The sequence below is a fragment of the Cryptotermes secundus genome, unplaced genomic scaffold (genome assembly GCF_002891405.2).
Source record: "Cryptotermes secundus unplaced genomic scaffold, Csec_1.0 scaffold24, whole genome shotgun sequence".
In the NCBI taxonomy this organism is placed as follows: Eukaryota; Metazoa; Arthropoda; class Insecta; order Blattodea; family Kalotermitidae; genus Cryptotermes; species Cryptotermes secundus.
In genome coordinates, this window is record NW_019718270.1 from 265,364 (window position 1) to 284,138 (window position 18,775).

The following is an 18,775-nucleotide window of genomic DNA, read 5'->3' on the forward strand; positions in this document are numbered from 1 at the left end:
CACTATCTACACAGTCAACAAATCAATATAACATACACTATGTCTTGGACGTTGCTTGTTGTTGCTTGGTAGTGGTGACTTACATTGCAACTCCTATATGCCCATGCTCATGTCATTGCTGCCTGGTTACCACCTCACAACTAATTAACTACAACTGATGACCTCCTAGCCACAACTGACTCCCCATCAGTTTCAATCTGTGCTATATATTACCTTGATATAAACCATACACAAAAGCACTGCATTGCCTAAGCAATGGGCCAACAGTTCCTCTACTGCTGCTTGTGCATTCAATGGCACAGTGAGGTGTTTACTGAACCACTGCATGGAAATGGCAGTTTCTTCTGGCTCCACTATTCTGGCCTTTAGCACTAAAGTCACAATAAGTTGTTGTCAATCATGTTTTTCAGACAATTTACCTTACTAAGTTAATATAATGTAATATACTTTTTTACTAAAATGACATCTTATTCTTCATTCTCGAATGTTTCACATTTGTTGTTCATCGTGCAAAATTACACGTTAAAACGAAATTATACCAATATATCTCTCTATGCTGGTAACATTTACACCAGGAGGCCTATGATTAAGTGAGAAGATGCATAATTAGACCCATGTTTCTTGCATAATAAGTTACATGTGTTGTACATTCCTAATTGAATTTATAAATGCTTCTGACTTTACTTGGAATTTATGAATGTTTCTGTCTTTACTTGGAATTCTTCAGTCTGTAATTAGCTTGCATATGTTGCAATATCCTCCTCGAGGACTACCGCATTACTATGGAGGTCTGTCTGCCTGACTGATTCAGAGAGTTATGACGGTGGGAGCATATGCTCCTGGTAGGGTCACCCATGCCACAAAGGTCAAAGGGTTGGGGTCACATGAAGTGTAATCCCTAGTCCTTCAGGTTAGGGTCTGGGCATAGGACTAAAGAGAACCTTGGAAAAATGTACTGTTACAAAACCACGGAGGAAGCCAAGACCCAAACGCAGTTGTAGCACCAGTAAAGATGATATGCTGCAATATATTTTAAATAATCACTCCTATATGTGTTATGTATGAAAAAATTATTATGAAACTGCTGCCTGCAAACCTGTTGTTTCTATTTTGGTGGTAAAGCTCCTGTTAAAATAATTTTACTAAGCCTCTCAATTCTTAAAAATTTGCACATATGGCTTGAATATACAAATACATACCTCCCACAGTTGCTGCTACAGACTGTGCCAAAATGTTGGCCAGACCTGCCACAGTACCACTAGTTGCATGGCTTGGGCCAGCAACAGTGGCACCATCCTGGGTCAGACATGCATTGCTTGATGAAGGGACAGAATTCCCAGATGCACTTCCTGCAGCAATGGGGGTGGGCCCCGAGACAGATGATGAACCTCCACTTTCATCACTTCCATGAGATCCAGAACTGGCTGTTCTTAATACAATCTCTTGTGCCTCCCCTCCAAAACGACCAGCAATGCGTAGTGAAATAACCTAAAAAAAAAAGGTGTTTTTCAAATTTTTATTATAAGGGAGGAGGTTCAAAAGCTCTGTAACACATACTGTGCAAGTTCACAGACTAAAAACGTGGCCACCATAATATTATGGTGCTTTCGTGAAGTTGGGGTTGTTTGGACAGAGTGCATGGGGTTAGACTATATCTACGGCTCCAGCACTGTGTTGACTTCTAACCTTCAATAGTGATCTTGTAGAACCTGTAACATTCTTCACATAAATTTCTTGATCTTAAGATAAGGATAACAGAATAATGAAATGTTTCACAAAATCTGTATAATGAAATGAAGCATCACACTATCAATGGAATGATTAATGATGCAGTATTATCCAAGATGTCAAATGACAATTATTCATGTTCCACTGGTGAGGGAGTACCTGCAGCCACAGTAGGAATGAGACATTATGCCTTGACTCTTGAGGAGTGGCCTTCATCGTTTAACACACTGATATTGGTCTAGTGCAATGATTCCCAAACTTTGTTCAATAAAAAGATTCCCCAGGGGTTCTGCACATTCCACTAAGTTCACCAGACTGAAACAATTTTCTATTTATATCATATATTTCATGTTTTATCTCAAAATAATCATCTACTTAATCACCAAAACTAAATTAAATACAGTTTATCAACTGTTCCTATGTTGCAAAGCTTTAGTTAGAGAATATCTTACAAGTTTATTAGTTACAACCAAATGTCATGGCCAAGCAGTCAACATTCCTTCTTAGTGCAACAACTACAATGTGCTGCAGAGCTGTAATTTCCTCCACTTCCACAGAAACTCCTAAAGGGAGTCTGAATAACTGCTAGCCACCTAGGAGGCCTCAACAATTTTTATACTTTAACTAAGGCATAATCTAACCATGTGCCATACTTAAATATTTACCTGATCCCCTTCAACTTGCACTGAGAGAATGCCAAGTTGTGTGAGAGCCTGGTCACCTTCCTGTGCCAGCTGACGTAGTCTTAGTGCTGCTTCCCTTGGGATGGTGAATGTCACCCGCACAGAATTCCATGGCTCAACCTTCGCAACACGCAGTGATTCACCATTACCTGAGCAACAATACAATTTACATTACACTTGTAAAAATGAAAGATGCTCTAATTTGTAAACATCATACCATAAGGGTATACAAAGAACATGGAGGCAAAGCTCCATGTATTCTAGAGTTTGGCACTAGATGGTGACAAGCAGTCAGCTGCACTTTCAAGTCAATGTAACAGAGTTTGTGCTGAAGTATATAAGCGCATTTTGCCACATTTGGTTGAATAAAGGCATACACAGAACCATGTTTGTCAGACTTTGATATCATAACCACTTAAATTAATGTATAAATTTACACACCTGCCCTTAATTAATGATAGTGGATTAGGAGTAATGGTCTTTGGGATGCACATGAGAGATACAGCAAGAATTGTGGGGCAGTGGTTGCAGTTGCACTGTGGGAGGGAGGGTAACATACTCTTAAGGCCTTGGACTAACCCACTTCCCACAATCTGCATCTCCGTTAACAGACTACATCAGAGCCACTGAACATTCTGTTGTGAATGACCACATCTAAAAACAGAGACAGTACATGGCTGTCAGTACTTTCATCTGTGAATACATCTGAAAACCAATCTGCATAAAGTTCACCAGAAATCATCAGTTATATGAAGGCCACTTGCCTGTTCAATAACTAAGGTTCTCTAGGTCATACAAATTAAATAAGAAGTCATTATGTTAAATGCAGGTTCTGAAGGGTTCTGTCAATTGTGTATAACTCAGAATTACTAGCTTTCTGGTCTCTGCCCATCGTCTGGTATTCTAACAAAACACTAAGAACATGTTTCAGGACCTGGATCTGTGTCCATCCTGAGGTGAAAAGGGTGGGAGACACGCACTCTGTTGAGTCTTTTAAAAATGGTTAACCTCAATTAGTGGATAAGTAACTCTGATACATATATCCATGATTGATACTGCAAAAAATCATAAAGCTGTACAGGGAACGGAGTGGAACAAATGCATGACTTTGCATTCTTGCTGTATCTAAGGGCATGGTTCACATGCCTTATCTGGTAGGAAGCACAGCAACGTAATTTCTGACTGTAAACAACTACAGACACAACAATGCTCCATTATTTAAATCAGTATTTACAACAGACTCCCACAGTTCTGGGACAAACTGTGAAGACTGACTGGTAGAATTATTATATATAATTACTGAAAGGCACAGATTATGATGATTACAGATAAGCAATGCATGAGATTTAAATCAACTTTCAATATGACTCATCTGCAATGTGTTAACTGTCCTTGGTCATCCATGTCTTACTTTAATATCTTTTGTGTTACTCTGCAGATTCATTTGTTGTCTTATGACTTTCTTCTAAACCATCCATGAAGTTTCTGTGGCTCTCCCTTGCAAAAATTATCATTTTTCTTGTCGTATTTTTCACTCTCTTTGACCTTTCTGTATTTTTTTTTCTTACTACTTTGAACCTGCACCATGTACCACATTTTGCTTCTTTAACACTTCTGCAAAATACTTCTTTCCATGGTGTTACTGATATAGTTTTAAACAGTTTCCAATCTTCCACTGACTTGATTTCATCCTGTTATTTATCTTTTACCGTCTTTTTCAAATTATCTGATTTCCTTATTTTGTAGATAATTAACCTTGATGGCCTCTGTGGTCTAGTGGTTAGAGTTCCTGGCTACAAGTCCAGAGGTCCGGGTTCGATTCCTGGCGCTACCAGATTTTCTGATAAGTAGTGGGTCTGGAATGGGGTCCACTCAGCCTCATGATGATAATTGAGGAGCTATTTCAAGGAAATTGCAGCTCGGGTCTAGAAAACCAAAATTAACGGCCATGGGGATCCACTGCGTTGACCACGTGACACCTTCTATCCACTAAAGTTGGCACTATTGCTTTTTTTTATTATTGCTAGTGGGGGTGGGACTAAGTCCCTTGCACTGCAGCCACTTCTGGCCTATTGTACCAGCCCCAGATGATAGGTGAGGATGATTGTGGAGCAATTGTTGGAATGAAGATTGGCAGGGGAAACCGAAGTACTCGGAGAAAACCTGCCCCAGCGCCACTTTGTCCACCACAAATCCCACTTGGCCGAACCCAGGCCGCCGTGGTGGGAAGCCACCGACTAACTGCTTGAGCTATGGTGCGCCCCAAAGTTGGCACTAACTTCGCCAACAAGTGGCGGTCGCTCAGTCGGTATAGTTCGCATGCAGACTGCAGGTCATGGAGTTTGTTTGTTTGTTTAGTATCTTAACCTTTAACACTGGCCTTGACACTGACTCCATGCTCTCTACATTCTCTCATTCTCTGACATCTCTTCTTGTATTTCAAGCAGAGGAACAACAGACAGCAGTTCTTTCTACATTTCTGCACTGGTAGGAGTGAGCATGAAAATATATCATCTCGTCAGAACGTTTCAAATCCTCTGTCATAATATTTACACAATCAATATTGGTTCTCCAATTTCTGCCCTAACTATATCTCATTATTTTATGATTCAATCACTTTTCAAACCATCCAATCTATATGATCAATCCATTTGGTCTTTATGTTGCCCTCATGTAGCGTGTCATCTCTTCATATATGTTCCACTGCTTCTTACATCAGCACTGAAATCCCCTATAATTTTACTTGTATCCTTCTTTTCCATTTCTGTTAGACTGTTAATGCATCTGCACACATGCACACACATTTTTTTCTCTATGCTCCAAAATGCAGCTGCTATGTCAAAGTCACTCCTTACTTCTTATCCTACATATCTTCTACCTACTTGGGCCAGAATGTACTTTGTGTTTAAAAAAAGTGTGAATGTACATTTCTGCATGCATTTCTTTACTACATACACAGTAAGTCTCCAAATTATATGTCTGAGTTACATGAATCCACAGATATAAGGATATAAGAGTAGGTTTTTATATGTAAACAATTTAGATACTTAAACTTCAATCATTACTACTGGATATATGAGGTTTACATACCATAATACAGTACATTAGAATACACATTTATACTGTATTTTGTATTTATATCGTTACTGCTTTCCATACGATTTTTGTTAAGTTTGTGCTCAATCAATAATTAACTGCCACTCAAAAGACGGCATAACTAGCACAATGACATGCATCTGACAGTGTCACTTGTGCAGTTTTTTCCATTATTCTCAGCTGAGACAAAGCCCTGAGTCTTTTAAAGACTAAAACTGTAAACATGGTGAGTGCTGCTGGTGCTACATTCAACACAAATCACGAATGGTTTCATGGGTTTAAGGCTCATGACAAACTGCATACCATGAAAGTGCCTTGTGAGGATGCAAGTACAGACATGCTAGTAGCCGAAAGAGATCCCAAAGACTTCAGCATACTTGTAAATCAAGAAAAATGAGATTACCTACCACAGCAGATTTTCAGTGTCAACAAAACTGAATTATAATGGGGGGGGGGAGATGCTGGATCATTCTGCACATAGCAAAAGAAGAAAAAAAACTAAGCCAGGATTCAAGGTATCAAAGGACAGACTAATGCTCCTGCTTGGTGGAAATGCTGCTGGGGACTGCAAAATAAAAACCAGTCATTTTACCACAGTGAAAACCCCTGGGCCTTCAAGAACACTGCAGACTTTGCTGCTTGTTGTATACAAATCCAATCCAAAGGCATGGGTGACTAGCTATTTCCCATGACTTGTTTTTCCATCATTCTGTGCACAAGCCTAAAAAATATTGCAAGGAAAATAACCTGCCATATAAGACTGTGCTGTTAGTTGACAATGCTCCAGGTCACCCAGCAATTATGTGACTATCATGAAAATATCAAAGTGATGTACTTGCCTCTGAGAACATCTCTCATATAACCAACAAATCAAGGTGACACACAGATTATTAAAAAAAAAAAAAAAAAGATACACAGAAATANTTTACTACTGATCACCATCTACAAGAAACTACAGTACTTTTTAAAGTCCTTCCAGTCTGCTATATCTTCATGTATTTGCTGTCTGGTAATGGCCTCCACTAATGGATATTCATTCTTAACACTTCTGTGCTCAATGGCTCTATTTCGACAACTTTCCTCTGTGCAGAGCACTAATTTGCTGCTGGCATTCACCTGCAGCCATTTCTGGTTTTGGGCCCCACTGGGACCCATGACCATACATTTGTTTTTTTCCAACACATTTGTGTGTTCTGAAATGAAGCCTCCTCTTCAATAAGTGGGTTTGGTCCTTCTGTGACTATACTGAGCACAGCAGTAATCTGCTGATCCTTCCTTCTGAATCTCACTGGCGCTTCTTACACAGCTGCAGTACAGAACCATGTTTAATGCTTGTGTGTGCATTCACTGCTGTGAAAACACAATTTAGCAAGCTGTTGTGTAGCAATGGAAACCTCCACAACACTTCTCTGACTTCTATATTCTTGTTTTTAGGTGTTACGTCACATTGCCCCCTCCATAAGGTTACTCATCCCATGAAACCAGCCTCTACTCCAAGGGACCTCCCTGTTACATCTATGACTGCCCCAGCAAATGGTGTCAGACCCTTACACTGTCATCTTCCTTTATTGTCAACATGCAGAGTATGCAACAATGGAGTGGCAGTGATGGAACCAGTGCCTTCTTCTTCGTATCCTCTACTCATTTCTCTGGTCTTGATCAACCTCCTTCTGGGAAGTCATTCTGGCAGTAGCCCTGCCAGCGGTTTCTCCTAAGACAGCTGACGCCCCTACACTGCCAACATACGGGTTACCCTGTCCTACTGTACTCAGTCTTTGGTGGCCATGGTCCCAAGGGAGGACACTCCAGCCTTTACCACTTGCAGGCTTGCTGTGGCCTTTGTGCAGCCCCTAACCCCCATCTTTGGCAGAAGGCCCTGTCCGGTGTCCTCCTATCAACCCTGAGGAGAGGAAGCTTCACTTTTAAGTCTCTTACCCCACTGATAACTGACTTGAGCTGCTTCTCTCTGAATGAAGTACTGGGGTAGCCTAACAAGGGTATGGTGGACCCAACTGCTCAGGGGCAATGTCAAACTCTTGCAGAGACTCACTTATCAGGTGGGTGCTGGCTTTCATTTTGGCATGGTATAACATGGTAAATTGGTGGTCTACACAGTGACTCTCAAGTGCCTCAATAATCTCTCAGTATGTTGTTTCTGCAGGTCAGCAAGTAGCTGTGTGGCCTTCTTGGGGCACCTGCTTGTTGTGACCTGCCATGGCCTTCAACTGACATAAAAACACAGTCCAGGAAGTACACCCATACAACTCTGGCAGCTTTATCCTATCTATGCCAATTGCTATGTTTCTGCAACATCCACAACCAGCTGAGTCATCAACTCCTGCGTCAAGAACCGGCCTTGCAGTGTAGAAGTCACATCCCATGCATTTCCATGTATTCTTTGTGAAGGTCCCTTTCTGTCCCCCATATCTTGCTACTGAGTTTCCTGCAGAGGCCCTGGGTTCACTGGTCAATATACACCAGGCCAGGCTGCTCTCCACTCATTTGCTGATGGCGTCATCAAATTTGGACAAAAATGAAGGTCATTGCAGCTTTCATGTCTCCTTGACCAGCCCTCATTTTGGCTCTCACCAGCTCCTGACCAGCCTTCACTGTGGCTTCGAGGTAAGATAGGCAGGAAAAGTAATAAGGAGTAACTCTGACATTGCAACTGCATTTTGCAACATAGGGAATGTACCATAACTTCATGTCTTACATTCAGGAGATACTTCTGATATCATTCTGAGAGAATTTATATCAATATGAGTGCCTTAACACTACATGGTCTCAGTACTGATAGTGCCATTAAACAACAAATTTTAAAAATGATTCTATTCTCAACTGTTTCAGAGCCCTTCATTTTTTAAATGTAGCACATGCAATGGACATGTTTATGCAAGCCAGCACACTATTAGCATGTGAGCAAGCAAACTGTGTTCATGGAATCTCAGACCCTTGCACTAACATGTATGGGAACATTTGAAAAATATGTTGCATGAATGCAAGGTGAGCACAGGAGGTAAATTACTACCACAAATTTTTCATGTCATAAGACAGTAATGCTACAGTTCTTCATAAGTTTACATGTGGGCAATACAGCACTCCTATCAGCTTGTCTCTTGTTCAGTAGGTCCTGTCTTGGCTAGCCATTCTCTGTGACTTTCTGATATCCTCCCTTTCTCCCCAAGCTGACGCACGTTACTATCATGTTCCTTATCTGCCAATATGATCCCTTCCCCTTGTCTGGGACAGAACCTTGTTTGTTGGGCTGCTTATGCTCTACCCACTCTGTCTTTGATATCAAAGGAAGGTACATGCTAAATTCAGTTTCAGTACTTCCGTTAGTAGCATACTATACTGTGTTACACCAGAAATTATGTTTGGATGCTGCTCACTTTGATGTCAAGGCAAGAGGCCGTCATCACACACTTACTGCTAGGTACTGGTAATATAGGTGCTCTTACAGCATAAGAAGAGGTACCTGATCTATGTTATATATTTATTTGGCAAGTAAACAATGTTATTGCTCATAAATGTAAGTCTGATTATACTAGAGTTTAGTCTGAGAAAAGTTGGACATGGTTAGTACTGTATTATCAAGTACTGTAATTTACGTAAATTCAAATTGCTTTCTTTGATTGATATTATGCAAAGGAAATTTATTTTCCATGTAACATAGTGTTAAATTTTGTGTTTGTAGTTCTGCTTAGGGCATGTTCTGAGTACTTGGAGTGCTACCCTTAGCAGAACAGCATTTTTCAGCCATCCTTATGGTGAAGGGTTTACTCTGTTATTCTGTGTTACCTACAAAGACATAAATAAGTTTACTTTTCTATGTTATGTTTGCATGCATTATTGATATGTTCTTTCAGTGTGTCAAATTGTCTTCTACATTAAATATCTGTTGTTACTGTTTATCTCCTTTTGACAAAACACAATTTGAGTTCCCTGCCACTAGACTTGAGGAGATATGGTTTGAGCTTGTACAGACTAATTATATGTTCATCTTTAGATGTTTCTTGGAAGAGTCAAAAGCAAGTGGATAAGTGATAAAGCTGGCACTATGTTGTACTTACGTGTTAACTAAATAACATTCACACATTCACATGTTCCCTAGTGAAACAAAACAGGCCGAGCATCTAAGCTGACAGCAGACACTTTAAACAATTACTTTCAGACTTTGTACACTGTACAATGTGATCATTTTTATCTTTTCTCCTGCCAAACATGTTTCTTCCAATAACAAACTCCTTCAAGTCAAGCTTAATTTCAAATATGCATTGCTCCAATACTGTAGAGACCAGGACCCATGATTTTGTTCAGTTTCTTATTTAATTATGCTGTCAGTATTGGGACTCTATAACTACAATGACAGGATGATTAATGAATGTGGAGCAGTTAGTGGAATGAGAGCTGGCAGTGGAAAGCAAAGTATACTTGAAGAAACCGTGCAATTTCCTCCAATACAAATCCCACATGACCTGACCTGTGGAACAAAACCCAGGCCTCCACAATGGAAAGTTGGTAACCAACTACCTGAGTTACGGTATGGTGCAGACTCATGTTGATATTATGCTTTTCACTCAAAATGACCTCAGGTATCACCTCCTTAAGTTATAAAATAAAGTCACAGAACACACAAAACTGACTCGAATAGCAGTTAAAGATTACTGTATGCCACTTTACAGTAACTTTTAACACTAAATTAAGACCTGTGAAGTAGAAATGTGTAAACTGGGCCTCTGAACTATGGCTGAAGACAACAAGGCAGCAGCATGGCATACAGCTTCAGACAATGACAATTGTAATGAAATACTGAATGGCAAAGCTCATTAATAAACAGCATGGATAAACTGAAAATAATATTTTAAAAATATGTAATAACTTACCAGTACAAAGCAAATCACGTAATCCTTGCACTATCAATTTAAACTTCTCAGGGAAGCCAGGATCTTTGAGATCGCCTTCACATGTTACAACTGTCTCAATCAGATCACCATCACTGTCTGCAGCCATCTCTGAAACCAAAATATTAAATAATTATATTACGTTAACCTTTATCGTCACAGCACTCCAAATGCATAAGGTATGTTTTGCAAGCCCTGTGCACCCCATGACAGCACATGAACATGTGCGTATGTGACATGCTACCTCTTATCTCTTCTGTGGGTGGATCATGGCTCACACTGCATCACTGAAATATAACCAATTTTCTACATGCTTCCAATCATCTGACAGAAGACAGCTGTGAAATATGAATGAGTTGAAGGTGGTCAAGGATAAACTCAGATGATATTTATATTTACAAGTACAGAAAATATGGTTTCTGTTATGTCTGCAGTTCATTCAGCCTTTCATTACTAAACTAAGGTTGTTGCACTGCATTATGCAGACTTATACCATGACTTCCATTCTTGCATTTCAGCAGCAGGACTTTTGGGACAAAGCCAAGTAAAGAATGCATCGGGGTTGTTCACTTCTCTCCTTGCAGACAATGTGGCTTGAGAACTCATGTCAACAAGGACCACAGTAGTTCAACTATAGGTGGATGAGGCAGTAAGGTATTACAAATATTTGGAATTTATAGAAGGATCCTAACCTCTATCTGACATGACAGTACTTGAGATGCACTTGTTTTTGGCACTAATTACAGAAGACTGAACACAATTCATTAGAATCTCTGAAGGAGTTCTGGTAAATTTAGAACAATTTCACTTACATACATACTGTGGTTCCCATGGTCATGACATTGTGCAGTTTGGTAGACAGGTACCAACATTTCAGAGGAATAAACTGCCTCCATCTTTAGGGCACAAGTGAGCAAAGCTGAGAATGTGGCATGTTATACAGCTCCATATCCAGGACAGAAATGAGCAAAGGTGGAAAACTGGCAGGTTACAGAGAAGGGGAGAGGGAATTAGTCATGAATAACAGCAATATTCAATTCATTTCTGGACTAGGGCTTACCTAACAGCTCCAGTTTGGAAACACGGTAATGTTTATATCCTGAGTAGTATGCTCCCTACAAAGAAAACTGGGTCAAGCCATCACATTTCTAATCTGTATTTGATAAGTGATCACTTAAAATTCTGATGGGACAGTTACTACATTAAATGAAATTGTTTTCTACAGTCCTTCCAGGCAAATGCCAGGATTGTATTTCAACTTGGACCATGATCATTTCCTTCTGCATCCAATAATTATTCACCAACCATCCTACTGTTCAAAGCTTCATACTGTGAGCTACTGACACAGTCACTATACAAACCACAAGCATAGGTGAGCAAACATCAAACAAAAGATGGAAATTACTGCTGCACGTTATACACCAAGCTTGCTCAAGCCATAACATTTCTGACTTGTATTTGAGATGCTGTCAGTCTGACTACTGATTAAGAACCTTTGTAGTTATATTCAGTCCCTTCAGACACATGGTTGGGTAGTACCTAAAATTAGATCACAACTGTTTCATTTCTAATAATTATTCACTAATCATCCTAACATTCAACATTTTATTCTGAGCTACTGGCAGTGTTGCTATATAAACTATAAATATGTGCATGAATATCCTCCATTAAATGGAAATTTCTGTGATTATGTTAACAGTATGAAACCCGGAACTGCTGAGGACTATGACAGTGCGTTTTGTAACCAAGTCACAGAATGTCAAACACGTTCATTCAGAAAGGTATGAGCCTATACCAAAAATAAACTTCCTGGTAGCCAGCAGCAACAACCACTAATCACCCTGAGGAAGCAACTGTAGTGTTGCATCTCTTTTATTCACAGGAGATAATTGTACACCTTCCTCATGTCAAACATATGGCACTGGCTTGAACATTATTGCTTACTTCATGGATTATCACACTAGAGTGTGAGGGCAGCACCTTGCTGTGCAACAAAGCAGAAGACAGGTGAATAAAAGTAACACCTGCTTTTTTGATTTCCTTAGAACAGGTTCATACACCGGTCTTTTACATACAACAAATTACGGAATACAAATTTCTGTAATGCCACCATGAATGCCTTGTTCCCTTTGATACTTTTTAATTTATACTTTCATCAGATAGTTTTGGGGAAATTTGTACTTTTAGAAAATGGGGCACAGTTTTAATCAAATGCCGTCATTTCAGCCATGAGAGCATTTGAACAGGAACATTCCACATAAAATTAACATAGAATGGAGACACTTCCAACCTGTCCCCTTCAGAGTTTAATGATTTTTTTTTTGTGAGATTGTAGTCCCCAATGTAGGCGAGTATTCCTGCCAAATTTTACTGCTCTGTGGCTGCTATAATTCTGACAGCAGACTTCCAAATTGGGAGTGGGGAACTTTTGTCTTTTGGGCACAAGTTATCTTAGAGGTGGCAGCACAACACCCACCCAAAGCTCAGTCTATGGTCATTCCTATGCTAACAAAATGTCCTTTCTAATGACCTATTAAACTAACATATTCAACACAGGTATGTTTTCAAGGTCTTCAAATTTAACCTTTGACCCTGAATTTCTCAAAATGTGCGCATGCACATTTAAAACATCAAGTTGGGGCTGTCCTTCACTTCTATTACAGCGGCAACTTAAAGCAACATGTTTCTTAAGAATTCTTCATATTCATAAATTTATGAATAATTTCATATGCCACTTAGCACCTTCCTTTCAATGAAGCAAATAAGGCTGTACCATCTGATATCAGAGATGAATTGCTCCCATGTTATGGATGTAGCTATACACAATTACGGAGTCTGTCTCTCCACTCACTGCTTTATTTACTCTGGAGCACATTTTGTCTTTTTGGGACATCAAAATTGTGGTAACTCCTTTCTGATCCCATCAGATGTGTGCTCTCCCTCTTCAGTATTTCATCCTTCTTCGTTCTTCACAAAAGTGGGGGAATTGCTCCTGGTGGTATGTAAAACATCTACATAGTCTGTGCTTTTGGATTTCAAAAACTGGGTCATTTCTAGACAATAAAAAAACTCCCCCTCTATGGAATGTGGCCATGATCAAGATGATGTTCCAGCAGCTTTATAACAATCACTGATGTTTTGTCTGTCAGTTCCGTGCTATGCACTGCACAAACAACGAAACAACAAACACAGCCCATGCTAGATTCACAGGGTTCTGATAGTTTGTTAGTTTTGTCAGAGATGTTCAAAAACTATTTCAAATATGACCATTTTAACCATATTAGATATGTCAAAATGTGGGCCATGGATACCACACAATGCTTTCCATTAAGCAGACAATGTGCTTATATCTTGCCACACAAACTTCACTGACTGCCCTCCCATTCCTACACCTTATTCATCACATGCCACACTTCGTTATTCATCACCATCACTTACACTTCCACTATTCAAAAAGTGTGTTCCAGGAATCATTAAGTGGGTGTAATAATCATCAAAGTAACTATCATCACCTGAACTACACTGTCCCATATCATCATCCAAAACTTCATTTACAGCTTCATTAATTTCAAACTCTGTAGTGTCCACAGATGGCTCATGGTTCAGCCACAAAGACTGTTGTCAAACTTTTGATTTGAGTCTGAGTTGTCAGCTGCATGGTAACTAATGTCACTGACATGTAAAAAAGGAGACATTCATTTTTACACAGCATGATGCAAACCCCAACCGCCTCCATGGTCTAGTGGTAAAGAGTTCCTGGCTACAGATCCAGAGGTCCAGGTTCGATTCCTGGCGCTACCAGATTTTCTGAGAAGTAGTGGGTCTGGAATGGAGTTCACTCAGCCTCATGTGGATAACTGAGGGGCTATTTCAAGGAAATAGCAGCTCCAGTCTAGAAAACTGAGATTACCGGGTGTGGGGATCTGTTGCACTGACCACGCAGCACCTTCTATCCGCAAAATTCGGCACTAACTTCGCTGACAAACAGCAGTTGCTCACTCAGTATAGTTCACTTGTGGACCACAGGCCACGGAGTTTGTTGTTTGTATTTCAATAGAGAATTTCCTTCATCAGCTAAAGGGTAGAAAAATAAAGCCTGCAGCAGAAAGTATGTTGTACATGGAACTGCATACAGGGCATTTAAATACATGAAGCCACACTGTAGGGTTAATGTGTATGTACATCCTGTTGCAGTATTAGGACTACCTTTTGCCAGAGCTGCTGATTGAGGAAGTCACAAAATATCTGGCACAGCTAGATATATGTATAGTAAATAGGGCCCATGAGGAAGACTTATTTTCATGTCATTTGATTCCTCAGAGGGATAATACATACCCTAAATACTGAAAATTATTATATTCATGACACAAATCCTGTGATGTCTTCCAATTCAAATATGCCTTTTAGCATACTAATCACACAATTCTGTGTATAATTAGGAGAAGCAGAATAATTTTTTGTTATGTATACCTTTCTTAATCAGCTTGAATATACAGAGCTACTGAGGCCCATGTACAATTTCAGTTGTTGTAAACTGACTGGGCAAAATCCTTCCATCTTCTATGTATTTGCTTTGTGTGACAAAATCAAAACTGATGTTGTGCATATTGGACTAAGCCCATTCCTACATAATTTAATAATTTCATGGTTGCTGCAAGCCTTTTTAGAGTCCAAGTGTGCCACTCCAACTCTTAGGAAGAACAGTCACCTTTCAATTTTCTGAAGTCAATGAATCATGAAATTTTTCTTTTCGTTTTATAATCTCATCATCAGGCACTCAAGAAACCACACTTGAAGTAATATTTTCAGGTATATTAAGAATTCTTGTTTTCAGAGCATTTTCAGTTGCTTTCATTTTGCTTGTAGGGTCCTTTTCATTTTGGTGGGTGACTCATCAATCAATTGCAAACTTTCGCTTAAGGACTCCAATGCAGTCGGAAAAATGTTCGATCTCATCACCATCACTGCGATATTTTTATTTGATGCACCATACTTTATCTTTGATATCTTCTTACTGATACTTGTACGAGCCTTTGTGATCATTATTTAACTGGGGAAGCTTATCTGTTATCCAAGGAAGTATGTTTCTTAACTTCTCTTTGACATTACTACGTCCACTTTCATTAAATGGGCGACAACACAAAACACTGGTGACAGAAGATGCCATAATTATTGAAAATGCATTGAATCAACAAAATAGTAAATATCTCTTATATGCAATCAGAGAATGAAGTCTGGCACAAGTCAACATCTCAAATGCCTGCAAAACACTGAGCCATAGGACTTTCAGGCCACAGAGAGTAGACCTCATGAAATCTACTCAGACCTGCAAATACTGCAGACAATGTATGCCTTATATCAAAGGCATAAATATTAACTGATGCAAGTCAGGCATACTGTAACCTGTCAAACATGTACAGCTAATAAAATTCGGTTTCCACAGATGTACTGCTCGTTGTAATATAAAAACTTCCACACATTGTTTTCACAAGACATAATTGTCTATCTATAATAATAAACTTAAAGACATGTTATTGTAAAAATATATTCTTTATACATATGATATTCGAAAAGTAACCTCCGGTGGGCTGTTAACAGAACAAGCAATGAGGAAAAAAAATATACAAAAAATACATACATATTTAAGCTACTTCTCAATGTAGTCACCCCCAGAACTGCGGCACTTCTTGTATCGGGGAATAAGTTTTTGTATGCCTGTGTGAAAGAACTCTGTTGCCCGTGAGCTCAGCCACATTTTGACATCTCCCATCAACTCATTAATACTGAAGCTTTGTGATCTTAACCAGTCCTTCAGGTATGTCACTCAGAGCAAGGTCAGGGCTGTAAGGTCAAACAACTCCCAGATGAAATGCTCCAGCAGTGCTTGAGTATGAGCAGCTGCATACAAATGCACATTGTCATGAAGGAGCACTACACTGCATGTCAGCATTCCATGCCTTTTGTTCTTACAGGCCCTAAGTAGTTTTTCGTTAGTGTTTCGCAGTACCCTTTTGACATTAATGCGGTCTCTCATTGTGTGAATTCCACCATCAGCATCCTGTCCCAGAAAACAGGTACCATCAACTTTCTGGCAGGCAGACAGACATCTGTTAAAAATTTTTTTGGCTTGTCTGGTGAATGTGTACACGCACTGCTTTGGCTGCTCTTAGGTTTCAACATTCACAAATGAAATCCAGTTTTATCATCTGTTACTCATACGATGTGATCATCTTTGTGGTACTGCTCTAAAAGAGACAAAGTCAAAGCCATTCTCTGCATTTTGTGCATACTCATGAACATTTTTGGAACCAATCTTGCACAAAACTTGTGATAGCCTAGCCTAACTGTGATAATTTCACACAGAACAGTGCACGAAATTTGTGAAAATTCACATAAAAGTTCTGAAAAGTTGAAGCGTGATCTTTCACAAATATTCTGGTCAACACTTTTAACAAGATCGTCACTCACTACAGATGGCCAACCACTCTGCTTTTCATCATGAACATTTGTTCGACCATCTTTGAACATTCTACACCACCTTCTTACAGTTCTTCCACTCATTACATTTTGGCTTTAAACCACGCATAATTCATGATGGATTTCTGCAGCACTCATGTTTATAGCATGAAGAAAGTGGATAAGAGTGTAAATTTTGAAGCTGGCAGGATAATCACTCTGCAGAGACAAGAACAAACACCATGTGGACAGTTATGTGATGGTTTACAAGGAAATGAGTCAAGGGACACTACCTCTCCCGGGAACCTACATTATATGCCTAAAATAAATGGAGGTTACTTTCTGAATAGCCCTCATAACATAGTTAATTTACATTACTCTAAATTAATAAATGCACAGAATTTAAAACATGCCATTTCCAGTTACCCGATATATATTTTCAAAAAAATTAAAATAACATACTTTGAAAAATACAAAGTCAAAGGCTAAATCTGACGACTCTGAAAACATACCTTTGCTGAATACATTGGAGTAATATGTCATCTGAAAGGACATTTTGTTAGCTTATGAGTGAGCATAGAATGAAATCTCTACCTCAGTTTGGGTGGAAGTTATGCCACCATCTCTAAGATAACTTGTGCCCAAATGAGTTTTTCCGACAACTTTGGAAGTGATCTCCTATAATTCTAAGGGCCACAAAGCAATAATATGTGGCAAAAATACTTATTTCTCCACCAGGATGACAGTTAGACTAAAGTATCATTAAATTCTGAGGGGGTTGGGTTGTTACTCATGTTGATTCCAAATGACACCTGTGTCTGTAAATGGACATATTATTATTGCAAAAACGATTAACTGAGGAGACTGAATTTTGATGACTTTATTACAATAATTACAGACAATGATGACAGGTGGTAATTCGGGGACTCAGTGATGACAAATACTAGAATAACTTTGACAATATATTGACTCCAAAGATGCACGAATGAAATGCTTAGCCCTAATGGTGATTTGTGGAAGCACAAATGTTACAAATTAATGAAAAAAGTTGCTGTTACAGAAAATCATGGACTCCCTACAAACTTGAACACAAAAAAATGATGATAATGCTGGGAGAGACCAGAAAGGACTTCAGGTCTACAATGAACAACCAAGTACAATACAAATGTGTTACCTCATGTAAGGAGAAGTAACAGCTACCTCCTGTTACATCATTTGAAGAGTCAACAAATATCACTACTTATCCTCCCCAGGTTATGCAAGACTCAACTTGTGTAAATCTGATTTTACACAAAAATTTCCACTCTCTTCCACTGTAGCCATTCTAGCCTTAAATACTGCATGCATCATGTGTCTTTTTTTTTTTCCTTTTTTACAAGCTACCATCACAAATTAAGATACGCTGGATATAAGTCAGTCACATTACTTTTACTGTCAAGTACTATCATATCAATATACAAAATATGACAAAACACATATGTATAGTCATTTCCAACATAAAATCTGACCATGCAAGGTTTTGCAGAACTTAACCCTTATATGTTTAGAACTGTTTTCCAAAATTCTAATAATAATTCCTTATATTTCTTAGATCTGATCAAATACAAGCAAAGCTCAATATGTGTAACTATACTCTGATTACCCAATGACAGCATACAGCACCAGCACTTAACATTTATCCTACGGGCATTTAAATTCCGGTATAGGCAGCCGTACGGAATAAATTTAAATACCCGCGATTAGAAATCCGTAAAAATTGAAGTCACTTACTAAATTTGCTCCTATTTCTGCAATTTCTGTGATAAACGAACGAAATAAACGCTGTTTTTTTCTCGAAAGAATATAGAATCAGATATTGTAATTTACAGATTGTATAAAACATGTTAAAATTTTTGCACTGACTCCAAA

The 18,775-nt window shown here is 39.0% G+C and overlaps 1 protein-coding gene across 6 annotated transcripts in view; it reads right to left on the reverse strand.

Moving 5' to 3' along the window:
* Positions 1–18,775, reverse strand: part of LOC111866191 — a 78,180-nt gene that overhangs the window by 47,086 nt on the left and 12,319 nt on the right. For all 6 annotated transcript variants that reach the window (XM_023855278.2, XM_023855361.2, XM_023854948.2 and 3 more), the window contains exons 3-5: positions 10,394–10,522; positions 2,394–2,560; positions 1,200–1,488 (exon numbers count right to left, since the gene is read on the reverse strand). In XM_023855278.2, coding sequence (XP_023711046.1) covers positions 1,200–1,488; positions 2,394–2,560; positions 10,394–10,520 — 583 coding nt within the window. In that variant the 5' untranslated portion in view covers positions 10,521–10,522. The remainder of the gene's footprint in view (positions 1–1,199; positions 1,489–2,393; positions 2,561–10,393; positions 10,523–18,775) is intronic.